Here is a 19,575-nt window from a genome sequence, read left to right as displayed (position 1 = left end):
TTTTCGATTGTTTCCCCCAATTTTATTTATACTTACTTTTGATTCTCTCGAGTTTTCTGTTCTGAATTTTCTGTACTTCTTCCTAAACTGAATTTTAGAGAGTTTTCCATTTCTATCACTTCCAAGATTTCCACGATTTTTTTGAAGCTTATCGATTCATTTTCCTACCTGCAAAGTTGTAGTAATTTTTTCTGCTTTGATTTTTGTAGAATTTTTTTAAATTTTTTTTTTTACAGATTTTTGGAGAGTTTTTTTTGGGATTTGAAGACTTGAATTGTGTATCAATATCTAATCCAATAGTAAATATATGATGAGCTCAAACAATAAAACCTAAAATTCCAATTGAAATTATAGCAAAGATTATATTAATTTTACTAAAAATTTCTAGATGATTTAATTTCGAATTTTTTGGAGATTTTCTTAATATTTTTTTCACGTTTATTTCTTTCTAATTTTTGTCGAAGTTTTTGCAATTTTATTTGAATTTTCGTGAGTTTTTTTTTCAGTTTTTATGGTGTTTTTTCTTATATTTTTGTGCTGTTTACTCTACAAATTATTTTTTCGGAGGAATTTTTCTGCTTTAAGTCGCATTTTTAGTCCAAAAAGTCGTGACTTTTTTCAACTTTTCAATTTCAGCAGAATTTCTCTAATTTTTAGAATTTTTTTTTTTTCGTTTCGAAGTTTGCTCTTTGAGTTTTATTCTTCGAGGCTTATCATGTTATGAGTTTGATGTTTTTCAACATTATTCTGCGTCTAATTTTTTTGTCTTCAAATCTTGATTTAAATCTGCTTTGCTTTGTGTTTTGGTTAGTTTCTTGCAATTTCAATAATTTTGTTGCATTTTTTTTTTTTTTTTTTTTTGAAACTTGTGTCAGTTGTGTCAATTTTTTTAGGTTTTGATGTATTTTTCTAGTGAATTTGAGGATTTTTTTCCTTCTTTTTAAAACACTGTAAGTACATTTTTTCGTATTGGAATTTTTAAAATGATCCTCACAAATCACTATTTTCGGAAATTTGTTTAACAAGCTCCCTCCCCCCACCCGTTACCTTTGATTTTAATTATGATTTTTCTTATTTATGGAATTTTTTACAATTTATTATTGTTTATCCTTTCTCAACACTCGAATAATTTTTTTCATCAAATGCTCGCTCATGTCATGTCAAAATTTCTGAAATTTTACAATTGTTATTTTTGTGTTGAATTTTTCGAAATGTATTTGAATCAGATTAAATAATAATTTCGTTTCTACCTATTTCGGTGAACCCCCCACCCTCCTTTCAATTTCACAATTTTTTAAAGTAGTTCGACATATTTTTCAATTATGTTTCCAGAATCCAATATTTTTTTCATGCTTCCTTTTTGCATGTTCGTCTAGTTTACTTTCAAAGTGTTGATACGTAATTAATTATCTGTTTTGAGCTTTTGCTAGTTTTTTTTTCAAATGGTTTTTATTGGTTCGAATTTTGATGACTTTTTCCTGGTTACTTTTTCCAGCTTTTCTGGCTATTTGAGTTACTTTTTTGAGAAAAAGTTTAGTACAATCCCTGCCTGGTATTTTCTGAATTTTGAGTTTTAATCTAGGTAGACCTGGAGTTTTGTATTCAACGTTGAAATTAAATTTACCAATACTTAGTAATTTTTTTTTTTTTTTTTTTTTTTTTGTATTTTTGAAAGCTTCTAATGTGAAAAGAATGAACTTTATTCCTCTTGGAAGGACTCATCGATGCTGGTTTTCGTGGTTGTTCGATGGATGGACTTTAATAAATAGAAATGTAATGACTGAAATGATACAAGAAAGTGGTGAAGATTTCTCAACTTTACTCCTCTTTGTATTTTTATTTTCTATGAAATCTGAAATATTCAGAAAATGGTGAGCTGTTTTCAATAATCACTCTTGTTACGAGTACTCGATGCTTTTGTTTAAATTATCTGATTACTCACGCCATCGTTTGAACTCCTTTTCGAAGGGTTGTTCCTCAAATCTGTCTGTCGTTGGTCGCTATGAACTTGGTAGGAGGTCGATGAAGTCGGAAAATAAAATAAAATACCTATGAGGAATTCGTGCTGAAGATTCCCTAGCTGCTAGACTAAACATTAACGTTGAATTTTTTCAATTGAAAATCATGTACAATTAGATTTCAGTCCTCATCGAACTGAACCGAACTGTCCGGTAATTTAATTACCATTCTAAATGTGATGTGATTTGTCGAAAAGATAAAATACACGTTCAATAGATATCTATCTACCTATTAACAACGTAATAATACTTATCAATATTCTATTACGTGAGATGCTATTTCGATTTCAACTTTCAAGGTGTTATAGGAAACAATTATCTATTGTCAAATTTATGCTTCTTCTTCAAATATTATGCCTAACACTGGGAAGTCCACGCAGAGATGAGTAGGTGTTAATTTTTCGCAGAATATAATTATATTACACGAATTTGTGGATGAGTATTATTCGTCTATTTGGTGGAAATACGTAATACCTACTGGTAGCTCGATGTCGATGATTTGTTCGAATTTTTATTTTATCTGCGCATATCATGAAATGTTGTGATTAATATCGTAATCGACGAATCATTTTAGCGTAGATAACATCAGTAATTTTCAAATTGAAATATTCTAATTGAGGTGCATGTACTAAAAAGTGTTACGGTTTCGTTACGAATGAACTCAGTTGGGTGTGATCTTATACCTACTCGTACGTGTGAGGTGAAATATCGTGCACCTGTAACCGAAAAAAAAGTATAATAAGTTGCTTATTAATTCGTTTGTGACTAGTTTTCGAAATCGAGTTGAAAATATGGGCAGATTGAGTAAAATGAGCCTATGGATGGAGGACAACTTGATGTACGGTATGACCCCCAAGACGCTGAAGAAGTGTCCTGCGGTAAGCTTTTGCTACTTATATATCGATGCTTATTTGAATCATACACGATCTGATGATGACCAAATTGGGCTATGGATTGACATTGTTTAAAATTTATCCATGTTTTTCGATATAGTTATGGCCTATGTACGGTATCATGGGCGTAGGAGTACTTTGGTGTGTCGTCTTCAGCGCTCGTACTTTCTTCTTCAATCCCGATGGTTTGAATCCAATCACTGGTAAACATAATTGGGACCGTTATCGCGATGGAACAGAATTCAAAGTAAGAATTAGCCACTCGAACAGTTGAATGTAGAGTGTACCTCTACCTATCTAAGATCACTTTACTTACTACTCGAATTGATAAACCTATACTTACGTATTTCATTTTGTGGTTTTTGATGATGTAGCTAATTAGCTTCAGCAAACAGATTATACCTTGTCAAGCACCGGAATACAGAATGCCTGGTGATCCTTCTGATGATTCTTATGCGACCAAGAGTTTTGCGAAATGAATATTTTGAATAGTGTTTGAGGTTTTGAGGAGTACATGGAACGTGTGTTTGTGAATTTTGTCAATTGTTTTATTAGTGATTATCGAGTTTAAACTTTAATGCGAATTTTATTGAATATATTTCTTAAATTAGATCAGGGTATTCCTATTTTTACGATAATTACTTACTTATTTCGCTTACCTACCGTCATCACTTATTGAAATGGACATGAAAAATGAATGGATCTAAGTCTAAATTACTCATTCCATGTTTTGTGTTTTTTTTTATTTTAATAATTTTTTATTGTTTAAAATTTTGTGATGGGAACAATCAAAAAGTAGGGGGGAGAAGAGAACGAAATAAAATAGGAAGTACAAAGACAAACGTCAAACTCGAAGGGGGAAGGAACGATAGGTAATAGATAAAACAGCTGTTTTCCTCGCTGGTTTCTGATTGGTTGATTTCCATTTCCACAAATCCAAGTAATATTTGGCAACGCCGCAAATTCCATCGAAGTCCCATTTTTATTTTCTCTTGGAAAAGGAAAATTGTCAAAATAAAGGGAGTCCTTTTTTATGTCAAAATTGTCAGAAGGTTTCATTTGTTGAAAAATTGTGAGAATGTTTCATAGCCTATTCATTATTTTTTGACAAAATTGTCAAAAAGTTGGAAAAAAATTGATTTTTTTATAACTCTAAAAAAAATAAAATTTTAAATTTGAAAGTATCAAAACTCATAAAAGCATATTTTTTGCTGAAATTGTCCAGAAAGTCATATTTTTTGGTCAACATTAATTTTAGAACGTTGTTCTTTGATCAAATTGTCGAACTGTCTTATTAAATGATTTTTGAACTGTCGAGAAATTCTTGTTTTTTTTTTGACAGTTTTCTTTTCTCCCTCTGTTGAAACTTGAAAGAACTGCTATTTCTTCCAATTGACTATTAAAAAAAATCTTGTTTACCTATTTGCCTAAGTTATCTAAAAAGGTCTGGTTCTTCCCAAAGTGGTAAAAAATTACTGTTTTTTTTTGTCGAAATTGCCATGAAGTTTCATTTTTTTAGTCAAACTCAAAATTGTTGAGAAGTCCCAATTTTTTCTAAAAACAGGAATCAAAAATGCATACTTTTTGCTGAAATCATTGTCAAAAGGTTCTGCTTTTTGTCCAGCCAAATTTGCAGAGTCACTTTTTGATCAAATTGTAGGGTTTTATTTCGTGTTTCAAAAAAATAAATAAATCAGATTCATTTTTTTTCAAACAATTTTCTCAATTCATATAAGTATTTTGGATTTTAGTTTTTCAAATATCAGTTATCCAGTCATCAATTTTTAAAATGTGACATCATAAAATTGATATAAGGCTCGAGAAATATATATTATTTTTTTCTCTTGTCTAGTCGGCTATACCTACTATCTAAATTCCCTTCTTGTCCCAATATTTGAGGAACTTCATCCCCTCGTCATCAATTGTCTGGTTCAGTTTGTACGCGTTGAAGTCACCATATAATCGACACCTAAAAAGGTGTCTGTCATCTTGTACCTCGCCACATTCGCATAGATTGTCATCAGCCTGGTGCCATCCCTATTCCGTATATGTTGGATTTTGAGCGTGTTGTTGCTCTTCTCGGTCTATTCAGCGTTTTCCAGAGGTTGTACATATTTCAATTGCTTCTTGATGCTGTGAAAGCTGTGTTCCAGATTTGACAGCGTTCAACTTCTGCAGGAGCACTTAATTCATTTACAGTTCTCAGGAAACTATGTCTGGATTTTAGTCTGCTCTCTGATAATTCATTGTAGTGTAGCCATGCATGGGTGTAGGGGGTTATGTGTTGCTCTAGTTTTTTCTGCTCTGGTAGACACCTCCTACGTACCTCCAGTGGTGCAATCCCCATGAGATAATGCAGAGTGGTGACTGGAATTGGTCTGAGGCACACTGTCACCAATTGACAGGCTTCATTCAGGGGCACCAGGGCTTGCAAACCAAAACCGAAACGGAAACCCCCCATAGGTAACTGATTAAAATTGCTCAAAACGGAAACCAGGAGCGTTATTTTCCCACAAATAAAGCCAAAGCCGAAATCGGCAGTTATTTTATCAAATTCAAAACTAAAACCGAGAGTGTAACCAATTGAAAATTGAATTGGTTTTGGAATTTTTCAGGTAATTAGCCTAATTTATACTGCATTTTTGGTAAAAATAAAGTAAAACCTGATGCTATAGGTGGAAACTAAAAAAGTTGAAAAATTTGGCACTGCCAAAGTGCCACTTTCTAGTCACATACACAAACTATTTGAAAAAGTGATCACTTTCATAGTTGGCAAAGTTCACCCCATTCACTTGTTCATGAACACAAACTGAATGTGAATGCATCTGATTATTTCTTATCTACAGTGTTATCTTTCCCATACTTTCAAAGAGGGAAAGGGCCATATCAAAAGCGAAGCCGATGTCAGTTGGATTGATTTACAACCTTACAAATACATTGATTTTCAATGATCCATTGTATTCGCTTATCTGTCTCACTTATACCTAAATGTAACACCACAGGGGTTATAAAATTTTCTCCATTGTTCAATTTTGAGAAAGGTTTTTAATAAAACTTCTGCAGGTATTTCATTCACACAAATGCAGTACCCAGACAACGAAATCAGGTGGTTACCCTTTCTGAATCAAATCCCTCCAGTCATTTGATATTTTGCGGTGCTCCCAAGAGGTTTATTCAGTACTGTAGTGCTTTTGGAGTTGCATTATGCTTTCAAGTACCTATATCACGTTGTGCTTTGGAGCTTTCAGAATAGCATAGTAAATTCGGAATCGCGTTGTGCTTTTTTTTTGAAATTACAGTAGTTGCCGCTTAATGTGATCGGGTTGGGACGGAGTGGTTGCTATTCTATTAAACGAATTATTCCAATAAACGAAAAATTAAAAAAAGATGATTTATTGAACTTGTATACTGTACTACAATAATGGTACCCAAAAACGTACAAAAAGTGGAAATTTTTTGGTGAAAAGCAAGAATGACAATTTTAGCAAAAAAAGAACTTAATTGGCAAAAAAATGGTACTTTTTGACAATTTCTGAAAAATACGCAAGGCTTTTGATAATTTTTGGAAAAAGTGAAATTCTTTAGCAATTGCGAGAATTTATTCAAAAAGCAAAAATGTGGCAATTTTGGGAACTATTGGCAAAGAAATGACACTTTTTCATAACTTTTTTCAAAAAATGAGAATTTTTTTGCAATTTTTGGCGATTTTAAATAAAAAAAAGAGCTAAAAAGATGGACTTCTTGACAATTTTTGGCAAAATGCAAGATCTTTGAATAATTTTACCAAAAAACAAGACTTTTTTGCAATCTTTGTTGAAAATGGGAGATTTTTTTTCAATTATTTGGTTAAAAAACGAGACTTTTTGTTTTGTTTTTCTTTTTTGACAAAAAATATTTCTATTTCATTGATTTTTCCTACTTTTTGAAAAATTTTCCATTCCATTAACCGAATTTATTCACCTTTGATTACCACATAAAGCGAAATTCTTTCAATGTAAAAAGATACAACCGTTCCGTCCCAACGACTTCCCATTCTATTAAGCGAATTATTCTAATAACCGCAATGATAATAAGCGGCAACTACTGTAATTGCTTTGTGCTTTTTTTAAAATTGCATTGTGCTTTTTTTTTGAAATTGCGTTGTGCTTTTTTCAAAATTGTGTTGTGAGTTGTTTTTTAAAAATTGTGTTGCGCTAATTTTTTCAAAATCACGTTGTGCCTCTTTTTCAAAATCGCGTTGTGCTTTCTTTCAAAATCCTGCAGTAATTGTTTTTTGAAATCTCGCTGTGCTTTTTTTCAAAACCACGTTGTGCTTTTTTTCAATATTGCGTTGTGCTTTATTTAAAATCACGTTGTGCTTTTTTTCAGAATTGCATTGAGTGTTTTTTAAAAAAATCGCTTTCGTTGTTTTTCAAAATCGCATTGTGCTTTCAAAATCCAAATCACATTTTTTCAAAATTGTGGTATGATTTTTTTGGAAATCGCGTTGTGCTTTTTTTAAAAATCATGTTGTGCTTTTTTTGATATCGCATTGTGCTTTTTATTCAAAATCGCGTTGTGAGAGTCTTTTTTAAAAATCATGTTTTTTTTTTCAAAATTGCATGGTGCTAATTTTTTTTAAAATTGTGTTTTGCTTTCAAGATCCAAATCACGTTTTTTCAAAATCGTGGTATGACTTTTATTTTTTTTTTTTGAAATTGCTTTGTTTTTTTTTAAATCACATTGTGCTTATTTTTCAAAATCGTGTGATTTTTTTTCAAAATTGTGTTGTGCTTTCTTTTTGATATTGCGCTGTGCTTTTTATTCAAAATAAATTGTGTTGTGCTTTTTTTTAAAAATCGCGTTGTGCCTATTTTTTTTCGAAATTGCGTTGTGCTTTTTTTCAAAATCATGTTGTTTTTTTTTAAAAAAATCACATTGTGTTTTTTTCAAAATGGTGTTGTGCTTTTTTAGTTTTTTTTGAAGTGGTGCTTTTTTTGCAGGGATCGCGGAGGGGGGGGGGGTCCAGTGCCTCCACCTCCAGCTCCGGCTCCCAAATTTTTTAAAAAAATACCTCCGGCTCTGGCTCCAGCTCCGGAGATTTTTCATGAGTACCTCCACCTCCACCTCCGGCTCCACTTGAAAAATTTCAAGTACCTCTTGCTCCGCTCCGGCTCCCGGAGCAAGGCCCAAAAAAGGGTACCCAAAAGGGGGGCTCCTGCCCTCCAGCTCCGCCTCCGGAGGTCAAGGAGGGGGGGTTTTGAGCTTTCCCCTCCGGCTATTTGAAAAAAAAATACCTCCGGCTCCGGTTTTTTTTTGGAAGTGCCTCCGCCTCCACCTCCGGCTCCAGTAGAAAAATTTCAAGTACCTCTTGCTCCGGCTCCTGCTCCCGGAGCAAGGCAAAAAAAGGGTACCCTCCGGGGGCCTCCGGGCCTCCACCTCCGCTCCGCTCCGCGATCCCTGTTTTTTTGAAATCTAGTCAGTTGCTTTGTGCTTTCAAAATCAAAATCGCGTTCTGCTTTTGAAATCCAAATCGCTTTTTTCAAAGTCGCGTTGTGATTTTTTATGAAATTGTGTTGTGCTTCTTTTTCAAAATCGCGTTGTGCTTTTTTTCAAAATCGCGCTTTGATTTTTTTTCAAAATCGTGCTGTGCCGTGATTTTTTTCAAAATCCCGTTGTGTTTTTTTTTTTTGATACTTAACCCCTTGTGTTTTTTTCAAAATAATTGCGTTGTTTTTTTTTCAAAATTGCGTTGTCTTTTTTTTTCCAAAAAATTGCGTCATTTTTTTGAATTTGTGTTGTTTTATTTTCAAAATTTTATTGCATTGTGTGTGCTTTTTTTTGAAAATCGCGTTGTGCTTTTTTAGTTTTTTTTTGAAGTAGTGCTTTTTTGAAATCTTGTTAGTTGTTGTGCTTTCAAAATCAAAATCGCGTTCTGCTATTGAAATCCAAATCGCTTTTTTCAAAATCGCGTTGTGCTTTTTCCAAAATTGCATCGTTTTTTTTCGAAATCCTGTTGGCTGTTGTGCTTTCCTAACAAAAATAGACTATGCAGTATGCACACTGTTTGTCTAGTTTTTAATTAAATTTTAAAAATTACAATATTGTTGCCAAATATTAAATATGCATTGCATAATATGCAATTTTCCTTACTTGCAAATTGCAATTATTGCAAACGTCAAAAATCAAAAATAGAAATATTAATTAATTATAATTATGTATAAATTTTTTTAATTTTTTCAAAAAAAAATTAATAATGCCAATGCCTGCGAAATCACGATAGGCAACTCATCATACATCCTACATCAAAACAAACACTCCATCCGCGATCCAGTTACCACGCATACATCATGGCCAATAGGTTATCTATGGAATTATCAGAATGTAAAATTTTCACTGGTGAAATCTGTACAATTTTCATTGTTTTCTTTGGCGTTTCTAATTATTTTATCGACTAAAATCGCGTAAATATTATATTTTCGATTCGATTAATGTTTCAGCCAAGATGTTAATGCGTTCGGTATTCAGATCCGGTATCTTCGAGTGAGATTGACTATCCTGTTAGACGAATAATTTCATCTGTAGCGCTATTATATTGGGATCGGACCGACTGTGTCGATAGCATGCGTTGATAAATCCGTATTAAAAGGTCGAATACATGCTGGTAATTAAATTATTATTATCAATTATGTACCAAAAAGAGGAAATAGCCGACAGCCTGTGTTATGGCAGAAGATTCGCGACCTTGCAACCAGCCCAAACAGTATGATTATCTGTTGAAGTTTCTACTCGTAGGTGATAGCGATGTAGGTAAACAAGAAATATTGAGCGGATTAGAAGACGGATCGTCAGAGTCACCATTTTGTGGCGGATGTGGTAAGATCTTTAGTTGGAAATGTCATCACTATATCGATAGATTGGTGTGTTTTTTGTGTATTAATGTTGTTGTTGTTGTTGTTTCGTAGCGTACAAAATTACCACTATTTTACTGGACGGTAGAAGAGTCAAGCTGCAGTTATGGGATGCATCGGGACAAGGAAGATTTTGCACCATTATTCGATCGTATTCGAGAGGAGCTCAAGGTGTTTTGATCGTATACGATATTACCAATAAATGGTCTTTCGACGGAGTCGATCGATGGTTGAAAGAAGTCGAAGATGTGAGTATCGTTTACATTGTACCATTGTTCAGGATTATTGACCAAGTTGTATTGATTTATTCGTATTTTTCGTAGCATGCACCCGGAGTACCGAAAGTATTAATCGGAAATAGATTACATTTAGAGTTCAATCGACAAGTAAGCACTAGAGAAGCGGAAGCGTACGCGTTCAAGAATCAAATGGCTTTCTTCGAAGTAAGCTCGTTGGTTAACTTCAACATTCGCGAAAGTTACTGCGAATTGTCGCGCAGAGTTTTGCACAGAAACGGAACGAAGTCTAATAGAGGTAAAGTACACCATCTAAGCCCTAACGAGTAGTTTTATCCATTCATTCGTCGTCTTAATCGTTACGGTTTCGGTTTCAGTTCTCAGTTTACAAGAACTATGCTGTAAGACGATAGTTTCCAGGACGACTACTGCTTACGGTATAAATCAGCTACCGTTACCGGAATTAATCAAGTCTCACCTGAGATCGTACGCTCTTAGCAGTCTATCGCCATTATCGTTGACCCTGTCGCGAAATACCAACAGCAAGAAACACGCCAAACACTGCTCCAGCGGGCAACTGCGTATTTCTCATCATCCATCTTCGCCTCAAAGTGAAAGTGTACCCTCGGAGACTCATTGCGGCGGAAGAAACTCCTGTCGGATATCTTGATCACGATTGTGATGTATTCGCGAGTTAAAACCATTTCATAAGCTGTAATTTTTTTTTTTTTACGATTTTCAGACGATTGTGATTTTTACAACGTTGCCAGTTTAACGAGGCAGCTGCTATTAATTAATACTTTTTCTTAGATGGAGCAATTTGAATATCGAAAATGTGTTCTGAATTTTAGTTTTTCTCTGATTCGATCTCATGTATTGTTTTTTTTTCTTTTTTTGGATTTTATAAACGTAGAATCAGCGCTAAAGCTCTCGGACTGGTTTTTAATATTGTTTGTTATGTTCTTTTTTTCATTTTCGTAGCGTGTTAACAAATGACAATCAAAATTATGTTGTAAATATGATCCTCTGTTTTGCCTGTTTTTAATGATTTTTTCCATAGGATTAGAGAGAGACGATTCGTATTTGTGACGTCATTTTGCTGTTTCATTTATTCATTATTATTTGATATTTCGAAATGTTTTTTTCCCCTCCCCATCTTTTTTTTATAAGAATTTTGTGTATGTTGAGTTGTTCTTCTATTATCCCTCCTTGCTCCTTGCTCAATTTCAATTTTTTATAAGTGTTCCTCGTAATACATTTACCGTCAAAACTGCGGGTTTCCCATCCCTTCCATCCTCATTCGTGTGCAGCAATAATTAACATATAGTTTTTAAATTCAGTTTTTCAACTGGCGTTTGTGTTTCGGATTGCTCGTTGAAATAGGTGTCCTGGTTTTATACATGTTGGTATTTTTTTTTTCTATTTATATATAATATTTTTCTCCCTCTTGTAAAGTATTTTTTTTCTCTTCTTTTTATAACGCGGATACGTTTTGTATCTATTACATTTATATAGTAAGCTTGAACGATTTTTAATATTCTAGTCTTATAAAATTGTGATTGTAAATTTTATACGAAGTACATGAAATTTTGGGTGAATTTATTTTCATTATTTCTGCGACTAATTTGCGTATGAAAATTTTGATCGATCGAGCTTTTTTACGCCCGAAAGTTCAACTTTTTTGAAAAAAAGCTTCATTTCACGGGGAACTTTGAGCTTTTTGGAAGAACCAACACCGGAAACGTATTCTCCGTTCTTCAAAACCCCCCTATTCGTACAGTTCGTACAGCCTAAAAAGCTCTCTGAAGCTCACAATATTGATTCAAAAGTTCAAGTATTAGGAGCATAGAACCTCCTAATACCTCATATTCTCCTAATGAAATTGGTCTTATTCAGCATAAAATTACTCCAAAATGATCAAAATTGTGAAATATGAACTTTTTTAAAATTGAGCTATTCGGCAAAATGAAAGCTGAATAGAGTGTACGAATACTCGATTATCACTAATTAAGCATTGCTGATCACGTCAAGCTCATTTATTTCAAGCGTCGAAGCTTTTTTGTACTTGAAAGTTCAACTTTTTTGAAAAAAACTTCATTTCTCGGCGAATTTTGAGCTTTTTGGTAGTACCAACACCGGAAACGGGTTCTCCGCCCTTCAAAACCCCCCTAGTTGTACAGTTCGTACAGCCTAAAAAGCTCTCAAAAGCTCGCAAAATTGATTCAAAAGTTCAAGTATTAGGAGTATAGAACCCTCTAATATCTCATATTCTCCTAATGAAATTGGTCTCATTTTGCATCAAATATATTCAAAAATGACTGAAAGTAGCAACTATGGAATTTTTCAAAGTTGAGCTTTTTGGCCAAATGAAAGCCAAATAGAGTGTACGAATGGTCGATTATCACTAATTAGGCATCGCTGATCACGTCAAGCTCGTTTATTTCTATCGTCGAAGCTTTTTTGTACTTGAATGTTCAACTTTTCTGAAAAAAAGCTTTATTTCACTACGAACTTTGAGCTTTTTGGAAGAACTGACACCGCAAATGGATTCTCTGTGTGTGAAAACCCCCCTATTCGTACAGTACGTACAGCCTAAAAAGCTCTCTAAAGCTCGCAAAATTGATTCAAAAGTTCAAGTATTAGGAGTATCGATCCTCCTATTATCCTATATTCTCCTAATGAAATTGGTTTTATTTAGCGTCAGGATACTCCAAAATGATCAAAATTGTGAAATATGAAATTTTTCAAAATTGAGCTTTCCGGCCGAATGAAAGCGAAATAGGATCCTACTCCTACGTATAGTCGATTTTCACTAACTAAGCATCGCTGATTGCGTTAAGCTCGTTTATTTCAAGCGTCGAAGCTTTTTTGTACTTGAAAGTTCAACTTTTCTGAAAAAAAGCTTCATTTCACTACGAACTTTGAGCTTTTTGGAAGAACCATCACCGGAAACGGATTCTCCGCCCTTCAAAACCCCTCTATTCGTACAGTTCGTACGGCCTAAAAAGCTCGCTAAAGCTCGCAAAATTGATTCAAAAGTTCAAGTATTAGGAGTATCGAACCTCCTAATATCCTATATTCTCCTGATAAAATTGGTCTCATTTAGCATCAAAAAACTCGAAAATGATCAAAATTTGTAAAATCTGCACTTTTTCAAAATTGAGCTTTTTGGCCCAATGAAAGCTAAATAAAGTGTACGAATAGTCGATTATCACTAATTATGCATCGCTGATCACGTCAAGCGCGTTTATTTCAAGCGTCAAAGCTTTTTTGTACATGAAAGTTCAACTTTTTTGAAAGAAAGCTTCATTTCACCACGAACTTTGAGCTTTTTGGTAGTACCAACACCGGAAACGGGTTCTCCGCCCTTCAAAACCCCCCTAGTTGTACAGTTCGTACAGTCTAAAAAGCTCTCTGAAGCTCGCAAAATTGATTCAAAAGCTCAAGTATTAGGAGTATCGAACCTCCAAATATCTCATATTCTCCTAATGAAGTTGGTCTTATTTAGCATCAAATGTACTCCAAATTGATCAAAAGTGAGAAATATGAACTTTTTCAAAGTTGAGCTTTTTCGCTGAATGAAAGACAAATACGGTGTACGAATAGTCGATAGCCACTAATTAAGCATTGCTGATTACGTCAAGTTCATTTATTTTAAACGTCAAAGCTTTTTTGTACCTGAAAGTTCAACTTATTTGAAAAAAAGCTTCATTTCACGGGGAACTTCGAGCTTTTTGGAAGAACCAACACCGGAAACGGATTCTCCGCCCTTCAAAACCCCCCTATTCGTACAGTTCGTACAGTCTAAAAAGCTCTCTAAAGCTCACAAAATTGATTCAAAAGTTCAAGTATTAGGAGTATAGCACCCTCTAATATCTCATATTCTCCTAATGAAATTGGTCTCATTTTGCATCAAATATATTCAAAAATGACTGAAAGTAGCAACTATGGAATTTTTCAAAGTTGAGCTTTTTGGCCAAATGAAAGCCAAATAGAGTGTACGAATGGTCGATTATCACTAATTAGGTCGATTATCACTAATTAGGCATCGCTGATCAGGTCAAGCTCGTTTATTTCTATCGTCAAAGCTTTTTTGTACTTGAAAGTTCAACTTTTCTGAAAAAAAGCTTTATTTCACTACGAACTTTGAGCTTTTTGGAAGAACTGACACCGCAAATGGATTCTCTGTGTGTGAAAACCCTCCTATTCGTACAGTTCGTACAGTCTAAAAAGCTCTCTAAAGCTCACAAAATTGATTCAAAAGTTCAAATATTAGGAGTATCAAACCTCCTAATATCTCATATTCTCCTAATGAAATTGGTCTTATTTAGCATCAAATGTACTCCAAATTGATCAAAAGTGAGAAATATAAACTTTTTCAAAGTTGAGCTTTTTCGCTGAACGAGTGACAAAGGTGGTCGAATAGTCAATAACCACTAATTAAGCATCGCAGATTACGTCAAGTTCATTTATTTCAAACGTCGAAGCTTTTTTGTACCTGAAACTTCAACTTATTTGAAAAAAAGCTTCATTTCACGGGGAACTTCGAGCTTTTTGGAAGAACCAACACCGGAAACGGATTCTCCGCCCTTCAAAACCCTCCCTATTCGCACAGTTCGTACAGTCTAAAAAGCTCTCTAAAGCTCACAAAATTGATTCAAAAGTTCAAGTATTAGGAGTATCGAACCTCCTTATATCCTATATTCTCCTAATAAAATTGGTCTCATTTAGCATCAAAAAACTCAAAAATTATCAAAATTGTAAAATCTGCACTTTTTCAAAATTGAGCTTTTTAGCCCAATGAAAGCTAAATAAAGTGTAGGAATAGTCGATTATCACTAATTGAGCATCGCTGATCACGTCAAGATTGTTTATTTCAAGCGTCGAAGCTTTTTTGTACTTGAAAGTTCAACTTTTCTGAAAAAAAGCTTCAGTTCTTTGTGAACTTTGAGCTTTTTGGAAAAACCATCACAGGAAACGGATTCTCCGCCCTTCGAAACCCCCCTATTCGTACAGTTTGTACAGCCTAAAAAGCTTTCTAAAGCTCAGAAAATGGGTTCAAAAGTTCAAGTATTAGGAGCATCAAACCTCCTAATATCTCATATTCTCCTAATAAAATTGGTTTTATTTCAGCATCAAATATATTTGAAAATGATGAAAATGGGCGAATATGCACTTTTTCAAAGTTGAGCTTTTCGGCCGAATGAAAGCAAAATAGGGTGTACGTATAGTCGATTTTCACTAATTAAGCATCGCTGATTACGTTAAGCTCGTTTATTTCAAGTGTCGAAGCTTTTTTGTACCTGAAAGTTCAACTTTTTGGAAAGAAAGCTTCATTTCACTACGAACTTTGAGCTTTTTGGAAGAACTGACACAGGAAATGGATTCTCCGCCCTTCAAAACCTCCCTATTCGTACAGTTCGTACAGTCTAAAAAGCTCTCTAAAGCTCACGAAATGAATTCAAAGTTTAATAAAGTTGAAAAATTGGCAAAATGAGAGCTAGATAAGCGCGTGGCGCTATCTCTCGGAATAATTTGGAACTACTTCGAAATCGAGTGTTGGAAATATTGTGTTTTTTTATGTTCTGTTTTGCGTAGTTCCTTAATATTCCGATAGATAGCGCCACGCGCATATCCAGCACTAATTTCATCATTTTTTAACTCTTTTTTTAAAAACAGAACGGAAGTTCTATATTTTTTCCGATAGGTGGCGCTGTGTGTCTCCTTCGATTGTAATTCTGTTATGCGTTGCATTTTTCTACCTTTTCAGGCATTTAGGTACGGTTATCACCATTTTGAGGTTATTAACTCGTTTTACTCAAGTTTCATGACGATTTGAGGTAGCTGATGAGTGATTACGACTCTGAGAGTAATATTACACTTTAAGAAGACCTCCTACTGATTTGAGGTCGCTGATTACGATTCTTATGTCATTATTTTATTTTAAGGAAACTTTATACTTACTACCTATACTTACTCAAGGTCGCTGATCACAATTCTGAGGACATTATCATATCTTGAGGAGACCTCACCTTACACTAATTTGAGGTCAGGAGGTCACTGATCACGATTCTGAGGTTGTTGCCATATTTTAAGAAGATTTTACACTCTCGTAGTTTGAGTTGAGGACAACCTCTAATAATTTGAGGTCGCTGATAACAATTTTGAGGCAGTCATATTTTAAGGAGACATATCATTAATTTGAGTTCGCTGATCACGATTTTGAAGTAATTATCAATTTTTGAGGAGACTTCGTACCAAATTGATGTCACAGCTCGCAATTTTGATGTTGTTTTCATATTTTAAGAAGACCTCAGACATTGGGTTAAGAGAGTAGGAGACCTTATACTAATTTGTGGTCGCTGATCACGATTCTGAGGTTATCGTCTTATTATAAAGAGATCTTATACTTACTTGAGGTCATTGATCACGATTTCCAAGTCATCGTCACATTTTCAGAAGACCTTACACTAATTTGAGGTGGCTAATCAAGATTTCGAGGTTATTTGAGGTGACCTCATACCAATTCAAGATGTTTGGTGTAGAACACTATAATTTGAGGTCGCTGATCACGATTTTGAGGTGATCATCACATTTTGAGAAGACCTTATACAATTTTGAAGTCATCATCAACATTTTAAGGAGACCTTGGGTCTACACGAATTTGAGCTACTTGTTCACTATTCATGAGGTTATTACCATCTACATTGATGTTTACGAAAACATCCGAAATAGGTAAGGAGTGTTCTAAAAGAAAAAGACAAAAAAAAAAAAATAGGAACTAAATCAACTTGGAAAAAAATATTTATTAAATTGCGGTACAAAATTTACGTAAATAAGCCCATTAAAATAACGTGAACTACAAAGCGCTCTAAAATGCGAACATGATCGGCGTAAAATTTGCCTTTTTTTGCTTGGTCTTGGCCTCATCGTTCGATGCAACGTTTTCACCCCTTCAGTTTTTCAACGTATAGTATAAAATAAAACCGAGTAGAAAATGAGGGGGGAAAATTTCATCGATACGTGAATAATTTTTCAATAATATTGGAATACATATTTTTTTTTAGTATGTACCATAGAGATACACGTATTCCAAGCTTTTTATAGCAGCACGAAACTTCACCAGTTTCAGGTTTTTTTCTACGTCTTTGGCTTGGTGTGTGTGAAGATGCGATTGATTCGAACAATAAAAACGTTTAAATTGACCAACTCGAGAGTCTTTTGAAAATGATCCTCAGTTACTATAGGTATAGTGAATCGTTCGTGAACGACTGAACGTATTTGATCATCGGCGAAAAAGTGATGTATTTGAGCAAGATTCACGTCAACCAATAATTAGTAAAAGTACCAGATGCTAGATTTTAATGCGTGAAGAGACCGTTCGCGAACGATTCTTCGTCTTCCAAAAATGACTCATAAGTCATATGTGGTCAAATCCTCATCGTGAAAAATGAGTGACTCCTCCACCTCGGATTAGGTTCTTGAACGATTTTGGCCATTGATCATGGCAAAACGTTCGCGAACGAATCGTTCATCAATTACATGGCTGCAAACGATTCATTGGAAAACGTATTTCGTTCGCGAATGATTCTTCCAAAATGACTCGTTCGCGAACGATTCTTTCAAGATGACTCAATCGCGAACGAATCGCCCAGAAATAACTCGTTCGCAAACGATTCTTTCGAGAACGATTCGTTCGCGAACGAAACTCTCAAGAACGATTCTTCCAAAATGACTCTTCGCGAAAGAAACTCTCAAGAACGATTCATTCGCGAACGATTCTCGCAAGAACGATTCTTCCAAAATGATTCATTCGCGAACGATTCTTCCAAAATGACTCGTTCGCAAACGATTCTCTCAAGAACGATTCGTTCGCGAACGATTTTCTCAAGAACGATTCGTTCGCGAACGATTATCTCAAGAACGATTATCTCAAGAACGATTTTCTCAAGAACGATTCGTTCAAGAACGATTCTCTCAAGAACGATTCTTCCAAAATGACTCGTTCGCAAACGATTCTTTCGAGAACGATTCTTCCAAAATGACTCGTTCGCGAACGATTCTCTCAAGAACGATTCGTTCAAGAACGATTCTCTCAAGAACGATTCTCTCAAGAACGATTCTCTCAAGAACGATTCTTCCAAAATGACTCGTTCCCAAACGATTCTTTCGAGAACGATTCTTCCAAAATGACTTGTTCGCGAACGATTCTCTCAGGAACGATTCTTCCAAAATGATTCATTCGCGAATGATTCTTCCAAAATGACCCGTTCGCAAACGATTCTCTCAAAAATGAATCGTTTGCGAACGAATCTTCCAAGAACGATTCGTTCGCGAACGACTCTCTTGAGAACGATTCGTTCACGAACGACTCTCTTGAGAACGATTCGTTCGCGAACGACTCTCTTGAGAACGATTCGTTCGCGAACGACTCTCTTGAGAACGATTCGTTCGCGAACGACTCTCTTGAGAACGATTCGTTCGCGAACGACTCTCTTAAGAACGATTCGTTCGCGAACGATTCTTCCAAGATGACTCGTTTGCGAACGAATCGTCCAAAAATGACTCGTTTGCTAACGATTCTTTCGAGAACAATTCGTTCGCGAACGATTCTCTCAAGAACGATTCTTCCAAAATGACTCGTTCGCGAACGAATCACCCAAAATGACTCGTTCGCAAAAGATTCTTTCGAAAACGATTCGTTCGCGAACGATTCTTCCAAAATGATTCGTTCATCGTTCGCGAACGACTCTCTTAAGAACGATTCTTCCAAGATGACTCGTTTGCGAACGAATTGTCCAAAAATGACTCGTTTGCAAACGATTCTTTCGAGAACAATTCGTTCGCGAACGATTCTCTCAAGAACGATTCTTCCAAAATGACTCGTTCGCGAACGAATCATCCAAAAATGACTCGTTCGCAAAAGATTCTTTCGAGAACAATTCGTTCGCGAACGATTCTTACAAAATGATTCATTCGCGAACGACTCTTCCAAAATGATTCATTCATGAATGATTCTCCCAAAAATGAATCGTTCGCGACCGAATCCTACAAAAAAACACTACTCCGCCAGAGTACCAGCCCAACTAGCCTCCTTCCTAAGCAATTTAAACGTCATCAATATCGAAATCGTTCGCACACACCGCATATATTATGTATTCAAGTACCTACAATTTAGCCCCCCGCTTCGGAGGGCAATTTTATCCGCATAAAACATACAAAAGAAATTTCAAAACCCACTCCCAACATACCGAACATGACAAGCTTGATAAAAAGTGACTCAAAAAAATCATAGGGAGGGGTAAAAACATGAATAAAAGTTGATCGTTTCAAAAAAAAAGAAAATAAATACATAGGTAGGTACGTGAATTTACCACGACTTATTTACAAAAAAAAAAAAAAAGGAGAAGTAAAGTACTCTAAGAATTATTTACACATATCAAATGATGAATTTTCAAATGTTTAAATTACAAATACATAATATATTATAAGTAAATATAATATATATAAAATATTAAAAAAAAAAAATACCAAGAAG

The 19,575-nt window shown here is 34.7% G+C and overlaps 2 protein-coding genes across 2 annotated transcripts; both read left to right on the top strand.

Moving 5' to 3' along the window:
* The first annotated feature begins 2,609 nt into the window (after positions 1-2,609).
* On the top strand, positions 2,610-3,523 carry LOC135847160 (uncharacterized). The gene is made up of 3 exons (XM_065366596.1): positions 2,610-2,896; positions 3,012-3,158; positions 3,286-3,523. The coding sequence occupies exons 1-3, from the start codon at positions 2,810-2,812 to the stop codon at positions 3,388-3,390; spliced, it is 339 nt and encodes a 112-aa protein (XP_065222668.1). The 5' UTR covers positions 2,610-2,809; the 3' UTR covers positions 3,391-3,523.
* Positions 3,524-8,763: 5,240 nt separating this feature from the next.
* LOC135847144 (ras-related protein Rab-40C-like) lies at positions 8,764-11,635 on the top strand. The gene is made up of 4 exons (XM_065366575.1): positions 8,764-9,766; positions 9,856-10,049; positions 10,125-10,335; positions 10,415-11,635. The coding sequence occupies exons 1-4, from the start codon at positions 9,616-9,618 to the stop codon at positions 10,705-10,707; spliced, it is 849 nt and encodes a 282-aa protein (XP_065222647.1). The 5' UTR covers positions 8,764-9,615; the 3' UTR covers positions 10,708-11,635.
* The last annotated feature ends 7,940 nt before the right edge of the window (positions 11,636-19,575 follow it).

Source organism: Planococcus citri, chromosome 5 (genome assembly GCF_950023065.1).
Source record: "Planococcus citri chromosome 5, ihPlaCitr1.1, whole genome shotgun sequence".
In the NCBI taxonomy this organism is placed as follows: Eukaryota; Metazoa; Arthropoda; class Insecta; order Hemiptera; family Pseudococcidae; genus Planococcus; species Planococcus citri.
Note: the sequence above shows the minus strand (reverse complement) of the source record. Positions and strands in the feature narration are given on the sequence as shown.

Bases quoted from the DNA above. Each gene is read 5' to 3' on its own strand.
- LOC135847160 (XM_065366596.1), top strand. From the start codon at position 2,810: ATGGGCAGATTGAGTAAAATGAGCCTATGGATGGAGGACAACTTGATG. The intron at 2,897-3,011 runs GTAAGCTTTTGC...TTTTCGATATAG, and splicing joins CGCTGAAGAAGTGTCCTGCG to TTATGGCCTATGTACGGTAT. The intron at 3,159-3,285 runs GTAAGAATTAGC...TTGATGATGTAG, and splicing joins GCGATGGAACAGAATTCAAA to CTAATTAGCTTCAGCAAACA.
- LOC135847144 (XM_065366575.1), top strand. From the start codon at position 9,616: ATGGCAGAAGATTCGCGACCTTGCAACCAGCCCAAACAGTATGATTAT. The intron at 9,767-9,855 runs GTAAGATCTTTA...GTTGTTTCGTAG, and splicing joins ACCATTTTGTGGCGGATGTG to CGTACAAAATTACCACTATT. The intron at 10,050-10,124 runs GTGAGTATCGTT...TATTTTTCGTAG, and splicing joins GGTTGAAAGAAGTCGAAGAT to CATGCACCCGGAGTACCGAA.